The sequence below is a fragment of the Oncorhynchus clarkii genome, chromosome 6 (assembly GCF_045791955.1).
Source record: "Oncorhynchus clarkii lewisi isolate Uvic-CL-2024 chromosome 6, UVic_Ocla_1.0, whole genome shotgun sequence".
Taxonomy (NCBI): domain Eukaryota; kingdom Metazoa; phylum Chordata; class Actinopteri; order Salmoniformes; family Salmonidae; genus Oncorhynchus; species Oncorhynchus clarkii.
In genome coordinates, this window is record NC_092152.1 from 15622081 (window position 1) to 15640638 (window position 18558).

Here is an 18558-nt window from a genome sequence, read left to right on the forward strand (position 1 = left end):
TATACTGAACAAAAACGTAAACACAACATGCAACAATTTCGTTGATTTTACTGAGTTACAGTTCATATGAGGAAATCAGTCAATTGAAATTAATTCATTAGGCCCTAAACTATGGATTTCACATGATTTGCATCTGTTGGTTACAGATACCTTTAAAAAAAAATGGGACTCACAATAGGCCTCAGGATCTCATCACTGTATTTTTGTAAATTCAAATTGCCATCGATAAAATGCAATTGTGTTCGTTGTCTGTAGTTTATGCCCGCCCATACCATAACCCCACCGCCATCATGGGGCACTCTGTTCACAATGTTGACATTGCAAACCGCTCGCCCACACGACGCCATACACGTGGTCTGCGGTTGTGAGCCAAATTCTCAAAAACAACTTGAGACGGCTTATGATATTGAAATTAACAAACTCTCTGGTAACAGCTCTGGTGGACATTCCTGCAGTCAGCATGCCAATTGTACGCTCCCTTAAAACTTGAACTATCTGTGGCATTCTGTTGTGTGACAAAACTTCACCTTTTAGAGTGGCCTTTTATTGTCCCCAGCATAAGGTGCACCTGTGTAATTATCATGCTATTTAATCAGCTTCTTGATATCCTGACACTTGTGGGGGTCGTAGCAAAACGGAGAACACCGTCGTGTTCCTGAGTCTCCCCTTTCCATAGTGGTCATAATAGTTTGTAGGTCAGACTGTTCGGACGCTACAGACATTGACATGAGAAGACCCATTTTCAAGACGTCTCACGGTCTGACAAACACCGATCTAGCTCTGCCACCTTTCACTGCAGATGCAGAAGTGCGACACTGGCGGATGCAGTGTTTAGAGACACATTCAATACAAAAAAAATTAAAATCTCTAGCTTAAACTGATGGATTTTGATGGGGATTTTTTTATTATGTAACTTAGATACGTAGTGTATGTTTATATTTACTTTGTTTAAAAAACAAGCCTATATTTTGGGTTCTGATTGGATACGACATTGGAACTAGGCTTATGGGGCATTTCTAAGTTATGTTCTTCAAGAATCAATTGTTACATTTCATTAATTCAGAAGTCCAAAACTGGATGAATCAACTGCAGATTGCCCCTTTAAGCATCCTTCTTATTTACTGTGCTGGTGCAAGAGGCTGCAACCCAGGCCTATTAGATCAATGCTCTGCCTCCAGAGCTAACCATCCGCCATCACCGACCCTAACCTCTCCCATCATCTGGTGTTGATGTTCTTTAGGTTGAAGAGTGAGGGACTGCAGCGCAACGGCAATGTACACTTGCAGATACCTTCCACACATTGTTTGAGCTGGTCTCTGTCTGAGCCAACACCCCAAGGGTAATCTAAAACAGCTGCACTGGAGATATTTCACATAACTAAATCGTACCTCCGTTCTCACTAGATATTTTTTCAAGGATCATCTTTCGCCCCAAATAACCCCAAATAATAAACCCCATTTGTCTCTCTTGCCTTGTCTGAGCTACTCTTATGACACACACTGGCTCACGTACTCATACACAACAATATTATTCCAACAGTCATCATATCCCATAGGTGGGATCCTTCTTGATAACACCAAAAAAAAGACTACCATACACAGTACCTATAGTGAAGAGGCTATTAGTCTATATTAGGCTGTATGGTGAAACATATTTGTGTGTTGACATGCTGGTTGAGTGGTGGGATGACTGAAGCTTTTGGCTCTACAGTCAGTGTCTGAGCAAAACACAAGAGGAACCCTTCCTGGAATAGCTCTTCATTTTAGCGATGACATTTCTGGGTTAGCTCTCAAAGTATCAGAGTTAAAAACATATGCGAGCAGCCCACATAGTTAATATTCACAAACACATACAGATGAACACACACAAACACACACACACACACACGCAGGCACACACACTTGTACTGTACACACACAAATTAACAGATGCATAACTGCACACACCCACACTATCAAATGATGGATAAGCACGCACACAGACACAGATGCAAAAACACACACGCACACACAGGCTCTGGCACATTCAATTAAATAAAAGTTAACAGAGCAGGGAAAATGCTGTGAACTTTGGGAGAGCTGATGAGTCTGAGAATCGGATGAAATGCACAGACAAATCTTGGGATATTGCATGTGCCTAATGCAGTTAACGTGCCTAACAACATCACGCTGGGAGTGCTGACTAAGGGAGAGAGGGATAGAAGCACAGAGTATGGGAGAGAGAATAAGTGTGTGAGAGAGAGAGAGAGAGAGAGAGAGAGAGAGAGAGAGGGAAGGAAGGAAGGACAGTATGGGAGAGAGAATAAGTGTGTAAGTGTGAGAGTGTGACAGAGAGAGAGAGAGACAGAGAGAGAAGGAGCGATGGGGAGAGAGAAAGAGAGGAAGTGAGAGCGAGAGAGAGAGAGAGAGAGAGAGAGAAAAATGACTCAGAAATGCTCACCTCTGCAGGTTAAAGTACCTCTTCAATAATTCACATGGTTCTCAGTGGTTGCTAGACCCAAAGTCTTAGAGAAACTAAGGTCCCTGTTTAATCAAACCTGCAGTTTACGGTTAAAGTAAATAAAAACATTATTACTCTGAGGAGAGAGAGAGTTCAATTATTAAACATTATTACTCTGAGGAGAGAGTTAAATACAGTTCGCATTACTGTGCCTTTACGTTTTCTTTTTTTCCCCTGCACAGTTAGCATTGTTCCATTTTGTACTTGAATCCAAGTACATATTCATCCTGCAAGAGAACAGAAAGGTGTAAGGAAGTCCATGATTTGGAGTGTACCCTTCCAGAATTAAAATTAGCCTCTCCTATCTCCTGGGGTGTGTCGGGGGTAAGATCTTAAGCCACCTCCCATTTGATCCAGAATAAGAAGATCGGGCTTATTGGAAATGCAGTGGTGTTCCATTCTCTCATGGAGAGATTTTATCAGAGCAAAGTAGAGCTATATTTTATTAACCTGCAATCATATTTTGACTAAAGGAAACTTAACCCCCGGTGTACTACTACTACAACTACTGTATCATTAGAGGTAGGAAACGTCTTCAAATCAAATCAAAGTTAATTTGTCACTCGTGCCGAATACAACATGTCACCTTACAGTGAAATGCTTAATTATAAGCCCTAACCAACAGTGCAATTTTTAAGTAAAAAAAAAAGGTATTCCGTAAACAATAGATAAGTGACGAAAAAAATTAATAAGAAGGAAAAAACACCCAAAACATTTATTAAAAAAATGTAAAATAACAGTGAAAATAACAGTAGTGAGGCTTTATACAGGTGGTACTGGTACAGAGTCAATGTGTGGGGGCCCCAGTTAGTCGGGCTAATTGAGGTAATATGTACATGTAGGTATAGTTCAAGTCACTATGCATAGATGAAAAACAAAACTATTTTGAAAGAGGCGTGGGAGGCCCCAGTGTACAACTGAGCAAGAGAACAAGTACATTAGAGTGTCTAGTATGAGAAACAGAAAAAAAGTCCTCAACTGGCAGCTTCATTAAATAGTACCCGCAAAACACCAGTCTCAACGTCAACAGTGAAGAGGCAACTCCGCGATGCTGACCTTCTAGGCAGAGTCGCAAAGAAAAAGCCATATCTCGGATTGGCCAATAAGAAGAAAAGATTAAGATGGGCAAAAGAACACAGACACTGGACAGAAGAACTCTGCCTAGAAGGCCAGCATCCCGGAGTCGCCTCTTCTCTGTTTACATTGAGACTGGTGTTTTACAGGTACTATTTAATAAAGCTGTCAGTTGAGGACTTGTGAGGCGTCTGTTTCTCAAACTAGACACTCTAATATACTTGTCCTCTTGCTCAGTTGTGCACCGGGGCCTCCCACTCTTCTTTCTATTCTGGTTAGAGACAGTTTGCGCTGTTCTGTGAAGGAAGTAGTACACAGTGTTGTACAAGATCTTCATTTTCTTGGCTATTTCTCGCATGGAATAGCCTTAATTTCTCAGAACAAGAATAGGCTGACGAGTTTCAGAAGAAAGATCTTTGTTTCTGGCCATTTTTAACCTGTAATCAAACCCACAAATGCTGATGCTCCAGATACTCAACTAGTCTAAAGGCCAGTTTTATTCCTTCTTTAATCAGAACATCAGTTTTCAGCTGTGCTAACATAATTGCAAAAGGGTTTTTTAATGATCAATTAGCCTTTTAAAATGATACACTTGGATTAGCTATTGTCCATTGGAACACAGGAGTGATGGTTGCTGATAATGGGCCTGTGTACACCTATGTAGATATTCCATAAAAAAAATCTGCCGTTTCCAGCTACAATAGTCATTTACAACATTAGCAATGTCTACACTCAATTTTTGCTATTTTAATGGACAAAAATGTGCTTTTCTTTCAACAACAAGGACATTTCTAAGTGACCCCAAATTTTTGAACGGTAGTGTATATCAGGCCAACAAAATCTGTACATCCGTGGCTTGACCCGAGACTACTCTGTTGTCTTGAACGTTTATTCTAAGATGTGACCAAAAATTATGGCATCACTGTTTTGAGGAACACTCCTTGATCCAATCAGTGATAAAATGTGAATAAGGTCTTGCCCTGAAAAACACCAAAACAATAACATGTGACCCTAATAGACGTTAAATAGAGATTAAAGGGCCTGCGCTTAATTATAGAAAACATCTGGCTCAGGTTTCTTGTGAACAGATAAAATATAAATCTCATCCAAAGCTCTCTGCATCATTTCTCTCCTTACAGTGCCTGTCCAACTTTAATCTCACTAACAGTCCTAAAGCCTCTGTGTTATTCTAATTCTAAAACGTGCTGGAAATCTTAGGACATCTAGTGGTCTCTGATTTGGTCTTTCTATTATAGTCTCAACATTTATTTTCAACTGAACTTTTACTACAAAGCCACTGCCTGTGACCTAGACAGAGTAACCTTTTGACCCTAGCACATTTAACCATATTATTTTACCACCTAATGCTCTCCGAATAACTCCGGATTGAGACCCGAGTAGTACAACACATACAAGTTCACAGTAAAGACACATACCACAATAGCCATTAGCCTATCAACACAGGAGAAAAATGAACTCCCCTCCAAATATTATTATGACTTAACAGCATCTGCACTGACAATGCCACGTAAGGAATAAAAAGAGAACAATGAGTCTGGCCTATGACACTTCATCAAGAGTAGAGGGCATTGTGAAAATAATCAGTCCTGTTTCACCCCTGTGTCTATGTGTTGCATTTCCATTTGCTTGGATTGTCGTCCAATGAGCACCCAGGATTTTCACAGTTATCGCGACTGATGATCTCAGAGTTTAACCACTCTCCATTGATTGAAGACCATGCCATTTACAGGGAGAGTGAAGGGCAATGTGGTAGATTGCAAGGCTACATTATTAAAAGTGACCTTAACATAAGCCATAACCTTCAGATGAGGAATGGTGGATGTATAGAATGGCTGTTCAGATAGATAGCTATCATCTGCATGCATTTAGGACTCACGTGTTTTACTAACATGCTGCTTCGTAACGTAAACCAAACCCTATTTTATTGTGGGGTCCGCTTTTTCATATTTCCTTTGAGGGAATCAGTTTCAGATGACTTCAAATCATCAAATTCAAAGATAACCAAGGCTGTCCTTGGTTCAGCGATATGAATTATATTTTAATCGTCTAAGACACTGAATATTAAAAATATAAGGTTTTGTCTGTTGTTCTTAAGAATTATCACAAACCATCTTGCACTAATATCAGTCATTTGTTTCTACACTGATTTTAGGTTTTGGATATCTTACTGCAATTATGATAAAAAATGAAGAACAGACAAGTCTGCTCTAAAATACAATACATCTAGAAGGTTTTGAGAATAGTGCACTAGCCACAAAGCTATGACAGGTCACATACGTATGGATGGGAATAATGAATAAAGCGTCATAATCTTGTCATGACACAGAGACAATAAAGCTTGTCAGAATTAAGGTCACACTTAGCTTACATCTCTTGTGGTTCCATAGAAAGAGGTGTCACTTCTGAAAGTGATGTGTGTGTCAATGGTGAGAAAAGTACCCAATTGTCATACTGGAGTGAAAGTAAAGATACCTTCACCCAGTAAAATACTACTTGAGTAGAAGTATAAATGTGAGTTAAAGTCTAAAAGTTTTTGGTTTTAAATATACTTAAGTATCAAAACTACAAGTATAAATCATTTCAAATTGCTAATATTAAATCAAGCCAGATGGCACAATTGTATTTATATATAATTTTGTTACGGTTAGCCACTACAACACGCAGACATAATTTTCAAATTGAGCTTTTGTGTTTAGCGAGTCCTCCAGATCAGAGGCAGTAGGGATGACCGGGGACGTTCTCTTGATAAGTGTTTGAATTGGACCATTGTTCTGTCCTGCTAAGCATTCAAAATGCAACGAGTACTTTTGTGTGTCAGGGAAGATGTATGGAGTAAAAAGTACATCATTCACAATTTAATGTAGTGAAGTTAAAGTAAAAGTACAGATACCCCCAAAAAACTACTTGAGAAAGTATATTTACCTAAGTACTTCACACCACTGCCCTTAGTCATGTGGTGTACCCAGGCAAGTGCGCAGACATAAGGTGAGAATCAGCCTTGGGAACCAAACTATGTGTTACCGCAGACAGAGGTGCCCTGTGACACTCTCAAACACTCAATGGAGTGTTTGATAGAAACTATCTCCACAGACACCTGCTACCTTGGGCAATACAGAGGGGTGAGGAGGAGAATATAACTGGGAAAATATTGCTTCAGAGGATTTGAGACACTAAAATCCAATTGGAGCAAATTCTCGAGTGGGATTAGACACTTGAAGTAGGGATCATTGTGTGAGAATTCAGGGGAGATGTGAATGATTTGTGATCGGCTCTGTGACTGTTTTTTCCTGCAGTAAGCCTTGTGGACCGGACCACCCACTGTCCTCTTAGCTCTAGTAAAAAATATGAATTTACTGCTGCTAAAATATTTTACTGCTGCTAACAAAGTTTACTTGCTCATACTGACTCATCTGACTGAACATGTGATGTAATACCAACTGGAACAACCGTTATGATCACATATTTGTAGATATTATCCCCTCAGAGTTTGCGAAGGGGATATCATTGTGGGAAATCAACTCCCCCCACTCCCAACCCCCCAACCCCTACCCAGTACACCATTATCCCTGGATGAGCTTAAAGCCACAAACAGATGGACGAAATCCCACTACATTTTCAGGAATAAAAGATGAATATGATTAATTGAATGCCTCGCTCTGGATATATTTTTAACTGACTGAGCCTTGAAACAAAATAGACCCAATGTACCTTGGCTGTGCGTGCATTGTGCAGATACAAGGAGGGAGTATTATGTCTTGACACTGGGAGCCGACACAGTGAGACTTAGGGCCCCAGCAGTCTTACTACTACTGCTCTAAGCACAGCCCGACAGGAGAGGCTTAGACCTGCCTGACAAGGCTGACTCCTGAGGCTAACTAACATGTTGCCAAAAAACTAGAGACATAGGAATACATTACCCATTTACAGGTGTAGGATCTTAATTTGACCACTATCATGGCAGCAAAAGGAATCCTGTAGCAACATGATTTTAATGTTTAATCCATAATGTTGCTTGATCGGTGGTTAGGCTATTAGCTGGCCAAAATGTAACTACATTAAAAGTTCAACACTGTTAATATAACCATATGTTAATTAACGCAGGTTTTCAGTGAACTTATGGTAATCACAAAGCTTATCTACATTTCCTGCGGTGCAGGAAATTTCTCAACAACAAAAGAGTGATTAAATTAAGATCCTACACCTGTTTGAAAATAGGCAAATACACTTTATTTAACCAAATTATACACACAGAAGAAGTAGACATATCAATAGAGGGGGGAAAAGTACCCAATTGTCATAAAAGTGTAGATACTTTAATAGAAAGTTACTCAAGTAAAAGGGAAAGTCAGACAGTAAAATACTAATTGAGTAAAAGTCTAAAAGTATTCGGTAAAAATATACTTAAGTATCAAAAGTAAATGTAATTGCTCAAATATACTTCAGTATCAAAAGGAAAGTATAAATCACTTAAAATTAATTATATTAAGCAAAGCAGACAACATCATTTTCTAGTTTTTAAAATATATGGATAGCCAGGGGAACACTCAGACATTATTTACAAAATGTGTGTTTAGTGAGCCAGGCCAGAGGCAGTAGGGATGACCAGGGATGTTCTCTCAATAAGTGCTTGAATTAGACCATTTTCCTGTCCTGCTAACCGTTCAAAATGTAACGAGTACTTTTTGTTGTCAGGGAAAATGTATGGAGTAAAAAGTATCATATTTTCTTTATAAATGTAGTGAAGTAAAAGTAAAAGTTGTCAAAAAATTAAATAGTAAAGGAAATTACAGATACCCCCAAGTACTTTAAAGTATTTTTACTTTACACCACTGCATATCAATATGTTTACATGATGGAAGTAATTTATTACTTGTATGTGCATTACTTAAAAACATGTTTATATGTCATAAGCATTGAAAGCAAGTCTAAGAAGTGGTAGATATGTTCTATGTGCGCTATTTCTATGCTTGTTTTTGCATTTGACTGACCAGTCTCAGCGTCGTCCGACGGGCCATTCCCGCTGTCTCTCTTAATGGTCGATTATTCTGTCACGTAGGTATGAATGATAGGGAGACAAGCGCAAGAATGTGTAATATTGTTTTTTTTTCCACCCAAATTACGGCATGCCGCATAAGGGCACGGGGATGTAGACCAAACAAACACATAACAAAAACACAGGGCACACTTATACAATTACTAATCACTGGGAATAGGGGCCAGCTGTGCGTAATGAAAGTTCAGGAGGGATCCGTGACAGTACCCTATAATGACATAGCAAAAATAGGCTTTTAGACATTTTTGCACATGTATTAAAATAAAAAACGGAAATATGACATTGACATAAGTATTCATACCATTTACTCAGTACTTTGTTGAAGCACCTTTTGCACCGATTACAGCCTCATGTGTTCTTGGATATGATGCTACAAGCTTGGCAGACATACATTTAGGGAGTTTCTCCCATTCTTCTCTGAAGATCCTCTCAAGCTCTGTCAGGTTGGATGGGTAGCATTGCTGCAAAGCTATTTTCAGTTCTCTCCAGAGATGTTTGATCAGCTTCAAGTCCGGGCTAAGGCTGGGCCACTCAAGGACATTCAGAGACGTCTCCCGAAGCCACTCCTGCGTTGTCTTGGCTGTGTGCTTAGGGTCGTTGTCTTGTTGGAAGGTAAACCCTTCACACCAGTCTGAGGTATTCAGCGTTCTGGAGCATCTTTCCCTCGATCCTGACTAGTCTCCCAGTCCCTGCTGCTGAAAAACATTCCCACAGAATGATGCTGCCACCACCATGCTTCACCATAGGGATGGTGCCAGGTTTCCTACAGATGTGACACTTGGCATTCAGGTCAAAGAGTACAATATTGGTTTCATCAGACCAGAGAAACTTGTTTCTCATGGTCAGAGAGTCTTTTTGACAGACTCCAAGAGGGGTATCATGTGCCTTTTACTGAGGTGTGGCTTCCGTCTGACCACTCTACCATAAAGGTATAATTGGTGGAGTGCTGCAGACATGGTTGTCCTTCTGGAAAGTTCTCTCATCTCCACAGAGGAACTCTAGAGCTCTGTCAGAGTGACCATTGGGTTCTTGGTTACCTCTCTGAACAAGTCCCTTCTCCCCCGATTGCTCAGTTTGGCCAGGTGGACAGCTCTAGGAAGAGTCTTGGTGGTTCCAAACTTCTTCCATTTAAGAATGAAGGCCACTGTGTTCTTGGGGACCTTGAAAGCTGCAGAATACCCTTCCCCAGATCTGTGCCTTGACACAATTCTGTCTCTGAGATCTACGGACAATTCCTTTGACCTAGTGGCTTGGTTTTTGCTCTGACATGCACTGTCAACTGCGGGACCTTATATAGACAGGTGTGAGCCTTCCCAAATCATGTCCAATCAATTGAATTTACCACAGGTGGAGTCCAATCAAGTTGTAGAAACATCTCAAGATCAATGGAAACAGAATGCACCTGAGCTCTATTCTGAGTCTCATAGCAAAGGGTCTGAATATTTACGCAAAGAAGATATCTGTTTTACATGTTTTATACATTTGCAAACATTTAAAAAAATCTGTTTTCACTTTGTCATTATGGGTATTGTGTCTAAATTAATGAGGGGAAAATGATTTTAATCAATTTTAGAATAAGGATGTAAACATAACAAAATGTGACAAAGGTCAAGGGGTCAGAATTTTTCTAAATGCACTATATACCACAGCATTGTTGAATACTTGTTTCTGACTGTCTAGCATTTTAGAATAGACATTAAAACCAGATACCGGGGCAGTTGGAAAGGATATCGAGACAGTTGGGAAATATATTGTGACACCTTGCAATCATGACGCAACCAGCGTCTTCACATGCAGACCATACTTGCTACAAGGGTACAGAAAGCTAAACTAACAAACGCAGGTCCAATGAGGAAAAACATAGCTATCTAGCATTGATTTGTTTTTTGCAGAGACTGATGACCTAATGTGGTGAGTGATGAACATGAATTTATACAGTCCCTACTGTTGCAGTCATGATGCAAATAAAATGATGCTGTCAAATCCTCCCATGTTTGTAGTTTGACTGTTTTCAGCAACTAATATTTTTGAATTCGGTTGTCATATTGGCAGATTTGCTAGCAACAAACTATTTAGCTAGCTTCTAGTCTAGTGTTTGATATGCAGTGTGATCTACTTGTAATGAACAGTGTTGAGTGTCCTGATGAGAAGGCAAACGTTTCTAGCTATGCCAGGCAAAATCAGGCATTATCATTGTTATGGTTGTATCCAAATGAATGTCAACAGAAAATCAGCTACTTTGCTGTTATTCTGGCTACAGAGGTCATGACTGTGTTAGCCGTAGTTAGCTGGTTAGCTAGCATCAGAACATAAAGAACAAAGGAACATAAAGAACAAACGACTGGGTGGCGTCCTCAAATATCAAACTAATCGAACGACTGGGACTAGCAACCAAAAGATGAGAACGTATGAATTTGCTTATACAAATGTAAATATCGATGAAACAGAGGTTCAGATAGTACAATGATTCTCTACACTATACTTGCTTGTTTTGTCACATAAACTGAAATTAGGCAAACTATTAGAATTTTAGCAACCAGGAAATGGCGGAGCAATTTCTACATATTGCACCTTTAATAAATGTAGCCATGTGTCATCTAGAGTAAGTATTTTATCCACCAGAAGTAAAATCTTCTGACCTGACTTACAGTAGGCTAACTGCTGTGTCAACACACTATCCTCATTTCACTCTTCAACAACAGCTGCACAGATCAAAGGAGGGTAATTGGCTGCCAAATTACTCATGTAAAACATTATGCGATATGCAGACTTCTATGGTCACCATAATTGCACAAGATAACTGTTGATTTCTAAATCATAATGTCTCAATGTTGATGACTCATTTTCATTAAAAAAATCTTCAGTTATTTAACTGCAATTCAACACAGAAGAGTTTAACACGCAACAGTCTCAGTGGTAGACTGTTCAAGTGAGATCCCAGTTTGCCTAGCCTACCGCTTTGAGATGTTTTATGAGGTCATGGGTAGCCTAATATGGGTTTCGCATTGCAACTACTGTTATAATAGGGAGTAAAAGCAACGGTTGACATTCCCTGAAATTATCAAGCAAGATTACATCTCGTTCCATCATCCGCTTTCACATTATGATCTGCTGAAGACATTTGTCATTTTCTGGCTTCCTTCTCAGGTTGGCATTTATTGTAATTTATCTTGCCCTGGAGGCAGCTCTGCAGATTGGTCACTAGCTGGCACAGCTACAAAGTCATAAAATCTTATTTTAAACCTAACCTTAACCACACTACTAACCATTTCAAAATAAATGTTCATGAATGTGTACAATATGGCCAATTTTGACTTTGCAGCTGGCCAATTTAGCAGAAATCTCTCTGTTCTGCATCCAGGGCAAGAGTCATGACAATAAAGGTCAACCTGAGCTTCTGTCCCCTTAATTCTGGTAACAACAAAATTCTGCTGTAAAATATTACTGGGGTGGTTCATAAATCATTTTCACATTACCCTCCCCTTGTACTGTAAAAAAAATAATTCCCCCCCCCACCCCTCATTTAATTAACTAAAATTAAATGTAATGACCACAAATAAAAATAACTGTAGTGACTGTGTTTATAAAACGTGGAAATCTACTTTTCCACTTCAGTATGCTTTTATGGCATAGTTGATGACACGCAGAGCTACTGTGCCAATGCACCACACAACCAATAAGCAAAGCATAACTGCATACAAATTACCCACTTCAAGCACTTCAACATCATGGCTGGCGTTTTCAACACCACAATAAAATAGACTATGTCAATCACGACAAACATAAAATACATCCTTCCCTACCTTGTACCCAGTATGGAAGGCCTGGAGAGACAATATCCGAACGTCATTAACGCTTTTTGGTGTTTTGTAACAGATGTCTCTTTCCACTCATCAATCGCCGGTGCACAGTTTGGATGCTGGAATTACACTAAAGTGGACGAACGTGCCCAAGTAGCCTACAGGAGAGTTATGATACGCGAGGAATAGCCGCTCAGATCGGAGAGGATTCAGAACCGGCGTTAAGCTTTGCTGAATAACTGTCAAAGCTATTGTGCATGCTCCTTAATATCGGTATTATTTCCATAAATTAGGCTACCATACACTATTGGAAAATGAAAAATAACTCAGTTAACACTCACTGTATATGTCTACTGGGTTTACCTATTGCATAACATGAGAACCAGGGCGTATTTAGTAGCCTAGACTATTTTGCCACATCCCGTATTAAAACATGACACTTTGATGGGAAAAAATGTTCATTCTTGCAACATATAGCCTACTCTGTTTCAGCGGGTGTCATTGGATGTAGAGAAACCAAACCAGACATAAAGCATAGCCTACTTCCTCTCGACTATCCCCATCCATAAAATTGCGCTCCTCTACTCACCTTTCACAAGATGCGGGACAGCCGCGCTCAAGCAGAGGACGATGAATACGAGTAACGGTCCCATCCTCTCTCAAATAGCAGGTTTCACTTCCAAGGTTAAGGAATGCGAGTAAATCACGAATCAAAACAACAAAAGTTCGTCCTCTCACTGAGCCGCAGGGCTAGTCTGTGACGGTAGTAGCCTAGTACCTCCTCTTCGACTGGCGGTGGTAAGTCCTCTTATTTTCCGAAGAGAGTCACGGACAGTACCGCACTAGTCTACCTGGAATGCTGAATGAGTGTTGAAACAAGTGGCAGTGCCAAGGGTCCGCTACCTGCCTTACCCTCTCCGCAGTGATGCGCGATGTGATCCGATAGCCAAGATAGATTGTGCGTGCGTGCAGGTCCCGGTAGACGGTTTCACTCTAAGTGCGCGTGAGTGTCAGAGACTGTGTGTGTGTGAAAACACTGGAGGATGAGGAGCGCGCAGTACACGGTCGGTCACAGCAATCCGACTGGGGCGCTGTCTCACTGATAGAGACAAACCCCAGCTCCTCCCAACACGTGCTGATACTGCTAGGCTAATGGCTACAAAGCAACGCCAAATTCAGAAGGGTGGGATGTAGATTATATGATCAGCCACTCTTCTCCCTCTTCTCGTTTCTTCCACAAGACCCCTGGGAGAACTGGCAATGCTCACTGTTACAAAACAGGTCCCTTCATTTAGCTGCTCCCAGCTCCAATTTTAGGCTAATGTCTTCTGGAAAGCAGTTCAGTTCAAGATCTCAGCTGACATGCATCTCTGTCCAGGTTCCTATTAGAGGGTTGGTTCTGAATTTATATGCTTACGCCAGGGGGTCTCCTCACTTGAATATGCAGACTTTCTTATTCATCCAAATGATTTCATGAGCTTTCCTCCCATCAGAAGCGTCTTCTCTGATATAAGAAGTTACACTTCATGAAATCATATGCCTATGGGCAGATATATCATTTGCATTACATTTGAGTCATTTAGCAGATACTCTGATCCAGAGTGCATCCATCTTAAAAAGGCTAGGTGAGACAACCACAATCACAGTCATAGTAGGCTTTTTTCCTCTTTAAAAGTAGATCTCAGCAAAGTCAGTGCTGGCAAGAAAAGACACGTGAGTGTTAGTGCAAACAAAGCAAGGCTGTTAGTGTTTTTTTCGTCAAATACACTTTTTCAAGACCTGGGGTTTCAGATGTTTTCGGGAGATGGGCAGGAACTCAGCCGTCCTGACTTTGGGAGGGCTAAAAGAGGTGGCAGAACGGTGTGCTGTGGTTGGGGTGTAGGGTTTGAGTTCATTTGAGTGTTTTCTAATTCATCTCTCTGTGTTACTGTACACTGAGTATACAAAACATTACTGTAGGAACACCTTCCTAATATTGAGATGAACGCATTCCACAGGGATGCTGGCCTATGTTAACTCCAATGCTTCCCACAGTTGTGTCAAGTTTTCTGGATGTCCTTTGGGGGGTGGACCATTCTTGATACACACGAGAAACTGTTGAGTGTGAAAAACCCAGCAGCATTGCAGTTCTTCAAACCGATGCGCCTGTCACCTACTACCATACCCTGTTCAAAGGCACTTAACTATTTAATCTTGCCCATTCACCCTCTGAATCCCACAGATACACAATCTATGTCTTAATTGTCTCAAGGCTTAAAAATCCTTCTTTAACCTGTCTCCTCCCCTTCATCTACACTGATTGAAGTGGATTTAACAAGTGACATGAATAAGGGATCATAGCCTTCACCTGAATTCAACAGATGTCAGGGAAAATGCAGGTGTCCTTAATGTTTTGTATACTCAGTGCATATTTACTTTACTATAATATATATATATATATATATATATATTTACACACACACAGTTGAAGTCAGAGGTTTTAATTCACCTTAGCCAAATACATTTAAACTCAGTTTTTCGCAATTCCTGACATTTAATCCTAGTAAAAATGTCCTGTCTTAGGTCAGTTAGGATCACCACTTTATTTTAAGAATGTGAAATGTCAGAATAATAGTAGAGAGAATAATTTATTTCAGCTTTGATTTCTTTCATCACATCCCCAGTGGGTCAGAAGTTTACATACACTCAATTAATATTTGGGAGTATTGCCTTTAAATTGTTTAACTTGGGTCAAACACTTCGGGTAGCCTTCCACAAGCTTCCCACAATAAGTTTGGTGAATTTGGACCAATTTCTCCTGACAGTAACTGAGTCGGGTTTGTAGGCCTCCTTGCTTGCACACGCTTTTTCAGTTCTGCCCATAAATGTTTTATGGGATTGAGGTCAGGGCTTTGTGATGGCCACTCCAATACCTTGACTTTGTTGTCCTTAAGCCGTTTTGCCACAACTTTGGAAGTATGCTTGGGGTCATTGTCCATTTGGAAGACCCATTTGCAACCAAGCATTAACTTCCAGACTGATGTCTTGAGATGCTGCTCAATACATCCACATAATTTTCCTTCCTCATAATTTTCCTTCCTTTTGTGAAGTGCACCAGTCCCTCCTGCAGCAAAGCACCCCCACAACATGATGCTGCCACCCCCGTGCTTCGCGGTTGGTTGGGATGGTGTTCTTCGGTTTGCAAACCTCCCCCTTTTTCCTCCAAACATAACGATGGACATTATGGCCAAAAAGTTATATTTTTGTTTCATCAGACCAGAGAGTACATTTCTCCAAAAAGTACGATCTTTGTCCACATGTGCAGTTGGCTTTTTTTATGGCGGTTTTGGATCAGTTTGTTAACAAGAAATTTGTGGAGTGGTTGAAAAAACAGTTTTAATGACACCAACCTAAGTGTATGTAAACTTTTGACTTCAACTGTATATACTATATATTTACTTTATAGGATTTAGGTATTCATCTGTTCCAGTTATTCAGGGAGATACATTGAGAAGAATACGGTAGAAATAAAGCATTATACTCAGGACCTTCAGATAGGACATGCCTTGTACTTTGCAGCATGTCAATGTTTCTCATGTCTAGCCAAAACAGGAATGACCAGGTTAGGAAGCAGGATTCTTCTAACCATGGAACATACCATTTTGTAACGAATGACGCTGGGGACGAGAAGCAGGTACCGGGAGTGAACATTTAATTACCAATGGACATAGGACAGGACAGTGTCTGGACAGGAACACACAACAACATTAATGCTGACACAGGGATCTAACCAAAGAAACAGACAGATATAGGAGGAGCAATGAACATTGTGATGGAGTCCAGGTGGGTCCAATGAAGCGCAGGTGCGTGAAACGATGGTGACAGGTGTGCGTAATGATAGGCAGGAGAGCAGGAGCAAGCATTACACATTTAAAACCAATCGCAATTGATCATGTGATAGGCATGGCGTGAAAAACAATGCAAAACATTTAACTAAATAAATACTATTCACATTTCATAATATACAGTACTTCAGCGAGTGCCAGGTAACCAATAATAACCAAGTTTACTAATAATTATTATTTTTTCCCTGCCATAATCAACGATTTTCATGAACCTCAAAGAGGCTATAAACATGGTGCTCTTAGACTCACCAGTGTTTGGCACTCAGTCAAACCTCCAACCACCTAGAGGACAGATAATCTGATAATCTCTTCAATAACTTTACATTGCATGATTTTACCTTTGTGAGTCAATTTTCTTCATGTTCACTATGTGTATTAGTAACTCTGTATCACAAAATACCTGATTAAAAAGCGTCACTAAATAGTTAACCAAATAGCTTCCTATCTGCATTGACCCTTTTTGCACTCTCTCTTTTGACTCATCACATACATTGGATTCGGAAAGTATTCAGACCCCTTGACTTTTCCTCATTTTCTTTTACATTACAGCCTTATTTTAAAATGTATTGAATTGTTTTCCCCCTCATCAACCTACACACAATACCCCATAATGACAAAGCAAAAACAACGTTTTTAGATATTTTTGCCAATTTATTAAAAATAAAAAATGGAAATATGACATTGACATAAGTATTTATGCCATTTACTCAGTACTTTGTTGAGGCACCTTTGGCAGAGATTACAGCCTCGTGTTCTTGGGTATGATGCTACAAGCTTGTCACACCTGTATTTAGGGAGTTTCTCCCCTTGTTCTCTGCAGATCCTCTCAAGCTCTGTCAGGTTGGATGGGGAGCATTGCTGCAAAGCTATTTTCAGGTCTCTCCAGTAATGGTCGATCTTGTTCAAGTATAGGCTCTGGCTTCGCCACTCAAGGACATTCAGAGACTTGTTACGAATCCACACCTGCATTGTCTTGGCTGTGTTTTAGGGTCGTTGTCCTGTTGGAAGGTAAACCTTTGCCCCAGTCTGAGGTCCTGAGCACTCTAGTGCAGGTTTTCATCAAGAGCTCTCTGTATTTTTCTCCGCTCATCTTTACCTCAATCCTGACTAGTGTCCCAGTCCCTGCCGCTGAAAAACATCCACACAGCATGATGCTGCCACCACCATGCTTCATCGTAGTGATGGTGCCAGGTTTCCTCCAGATGTGACGCTTGGCATTCAGGCCAAAGAGTTTAATCTTGGTTTCATGAGACCAGAAAATCATGTTTCTTATGGTCTGAGTGTCCTTTAGTGCTGAGTGTCCAAGAATGATGTCATGTGCCTTTTTTTAGGGAGGAGTGGCTTCCGTCTGGCCATAAAAGTCGGATTGGTGGAGTGCTGCAGAGATGGTCGTCCTTCTGGAAGGTTCTCTCATCTCCACAAAGGAACCCTGGAGCTCTGTTAGAGTGAGCATTAGTTTCTTGGTCACCTCCCTAAACAAAGGCCAATCTCCCCCGATTGCTCAGTTTGGCCAGGAGGCCATCTCTAGGAAGAGTCTTGGAGGTTCCAATCTTCCTCCATTTAAGAATGATGGCCACTGTATTCTTGGGGACCTTCAATGCTGCAGAAATGTTTTGGTACCCTTCCCTAGATCTGTGACTCAACAAAATCCTGTCTCGGAGCTCTACAGACAATGGCTTGGTTTTTGCTCTTACGTACTGTCAACCGTGGGACCTTATATAGACAGGTGTGTGTCTTTCAAGTTATGTCCAATCGGTTGAATTAACCACAGATGGACTCCAATCAAGTTGTAGAAACATCTCAAGGATGATCCATGGAAACAGGATGCACCTGAGCTCAATTTAGTCTTATAGCAAAGCGTCTGAATACTTATGTAAATAAGGTATCTGTTTTTTACTTTTCATACATTTGCAACAATTAAAAACAACTGTTTTCACTCAGTCATTATGGGGTATTATGTGTAGATTAATGAGGGGGGGACATTATTTAATCAATTTTGGAGTAAGGCTGTAACGTAACAAAAAATGTGGGAAAAGTCAAGGGGTCTGAATACTTTACAAATACATTGTATGCTAAGTAAAGCCTTTTTAACATATTAATTGAATATTCATTTTTTATCAATAATTGTATTGTTTGATATGAAAACGGTAATTATCAATATAAAAATCGCTATCAATAATTCTATGATAATGACCTGCATGGTGGCGGGATTAAATTTGCATGCTCC

At 40.2% G+C, this 18558-nt stretch overlaps 1 protein-coding gene across 3 annotated transcripts in view; it reads right to left on the bottom strand.

Annotated features, from left to right (window-relative positions):
- LOC139410658 (EGF-like repeat and discoidin I-like domain-containing protein 3) overlaps window positions 1-13528 on the bottom strand; it is a 210803-nt gene extending 197275 nt beyond the window's left edge. Inside the window, exon 1 of one of the 3 annotated variants that reach the window (XM_071156025.1) lies at window positions 13037-13528. In XM_071156025.1, the coding sequence (XP_071012126.1) occupies window positions 13037-13100 (64 nt within the window). In that variant the 5' untranslated portion in view covers window positions 13101-13528. The remainder of the gene's footprint in view (window positions 1-13036) is intronic. The other 2 variants (XM_071156023.1, XM_071156024.1) reach the window with 2 other exon arrangements.
- Window positions 13529-18558: the final 5030 nt, after the last annotated feature.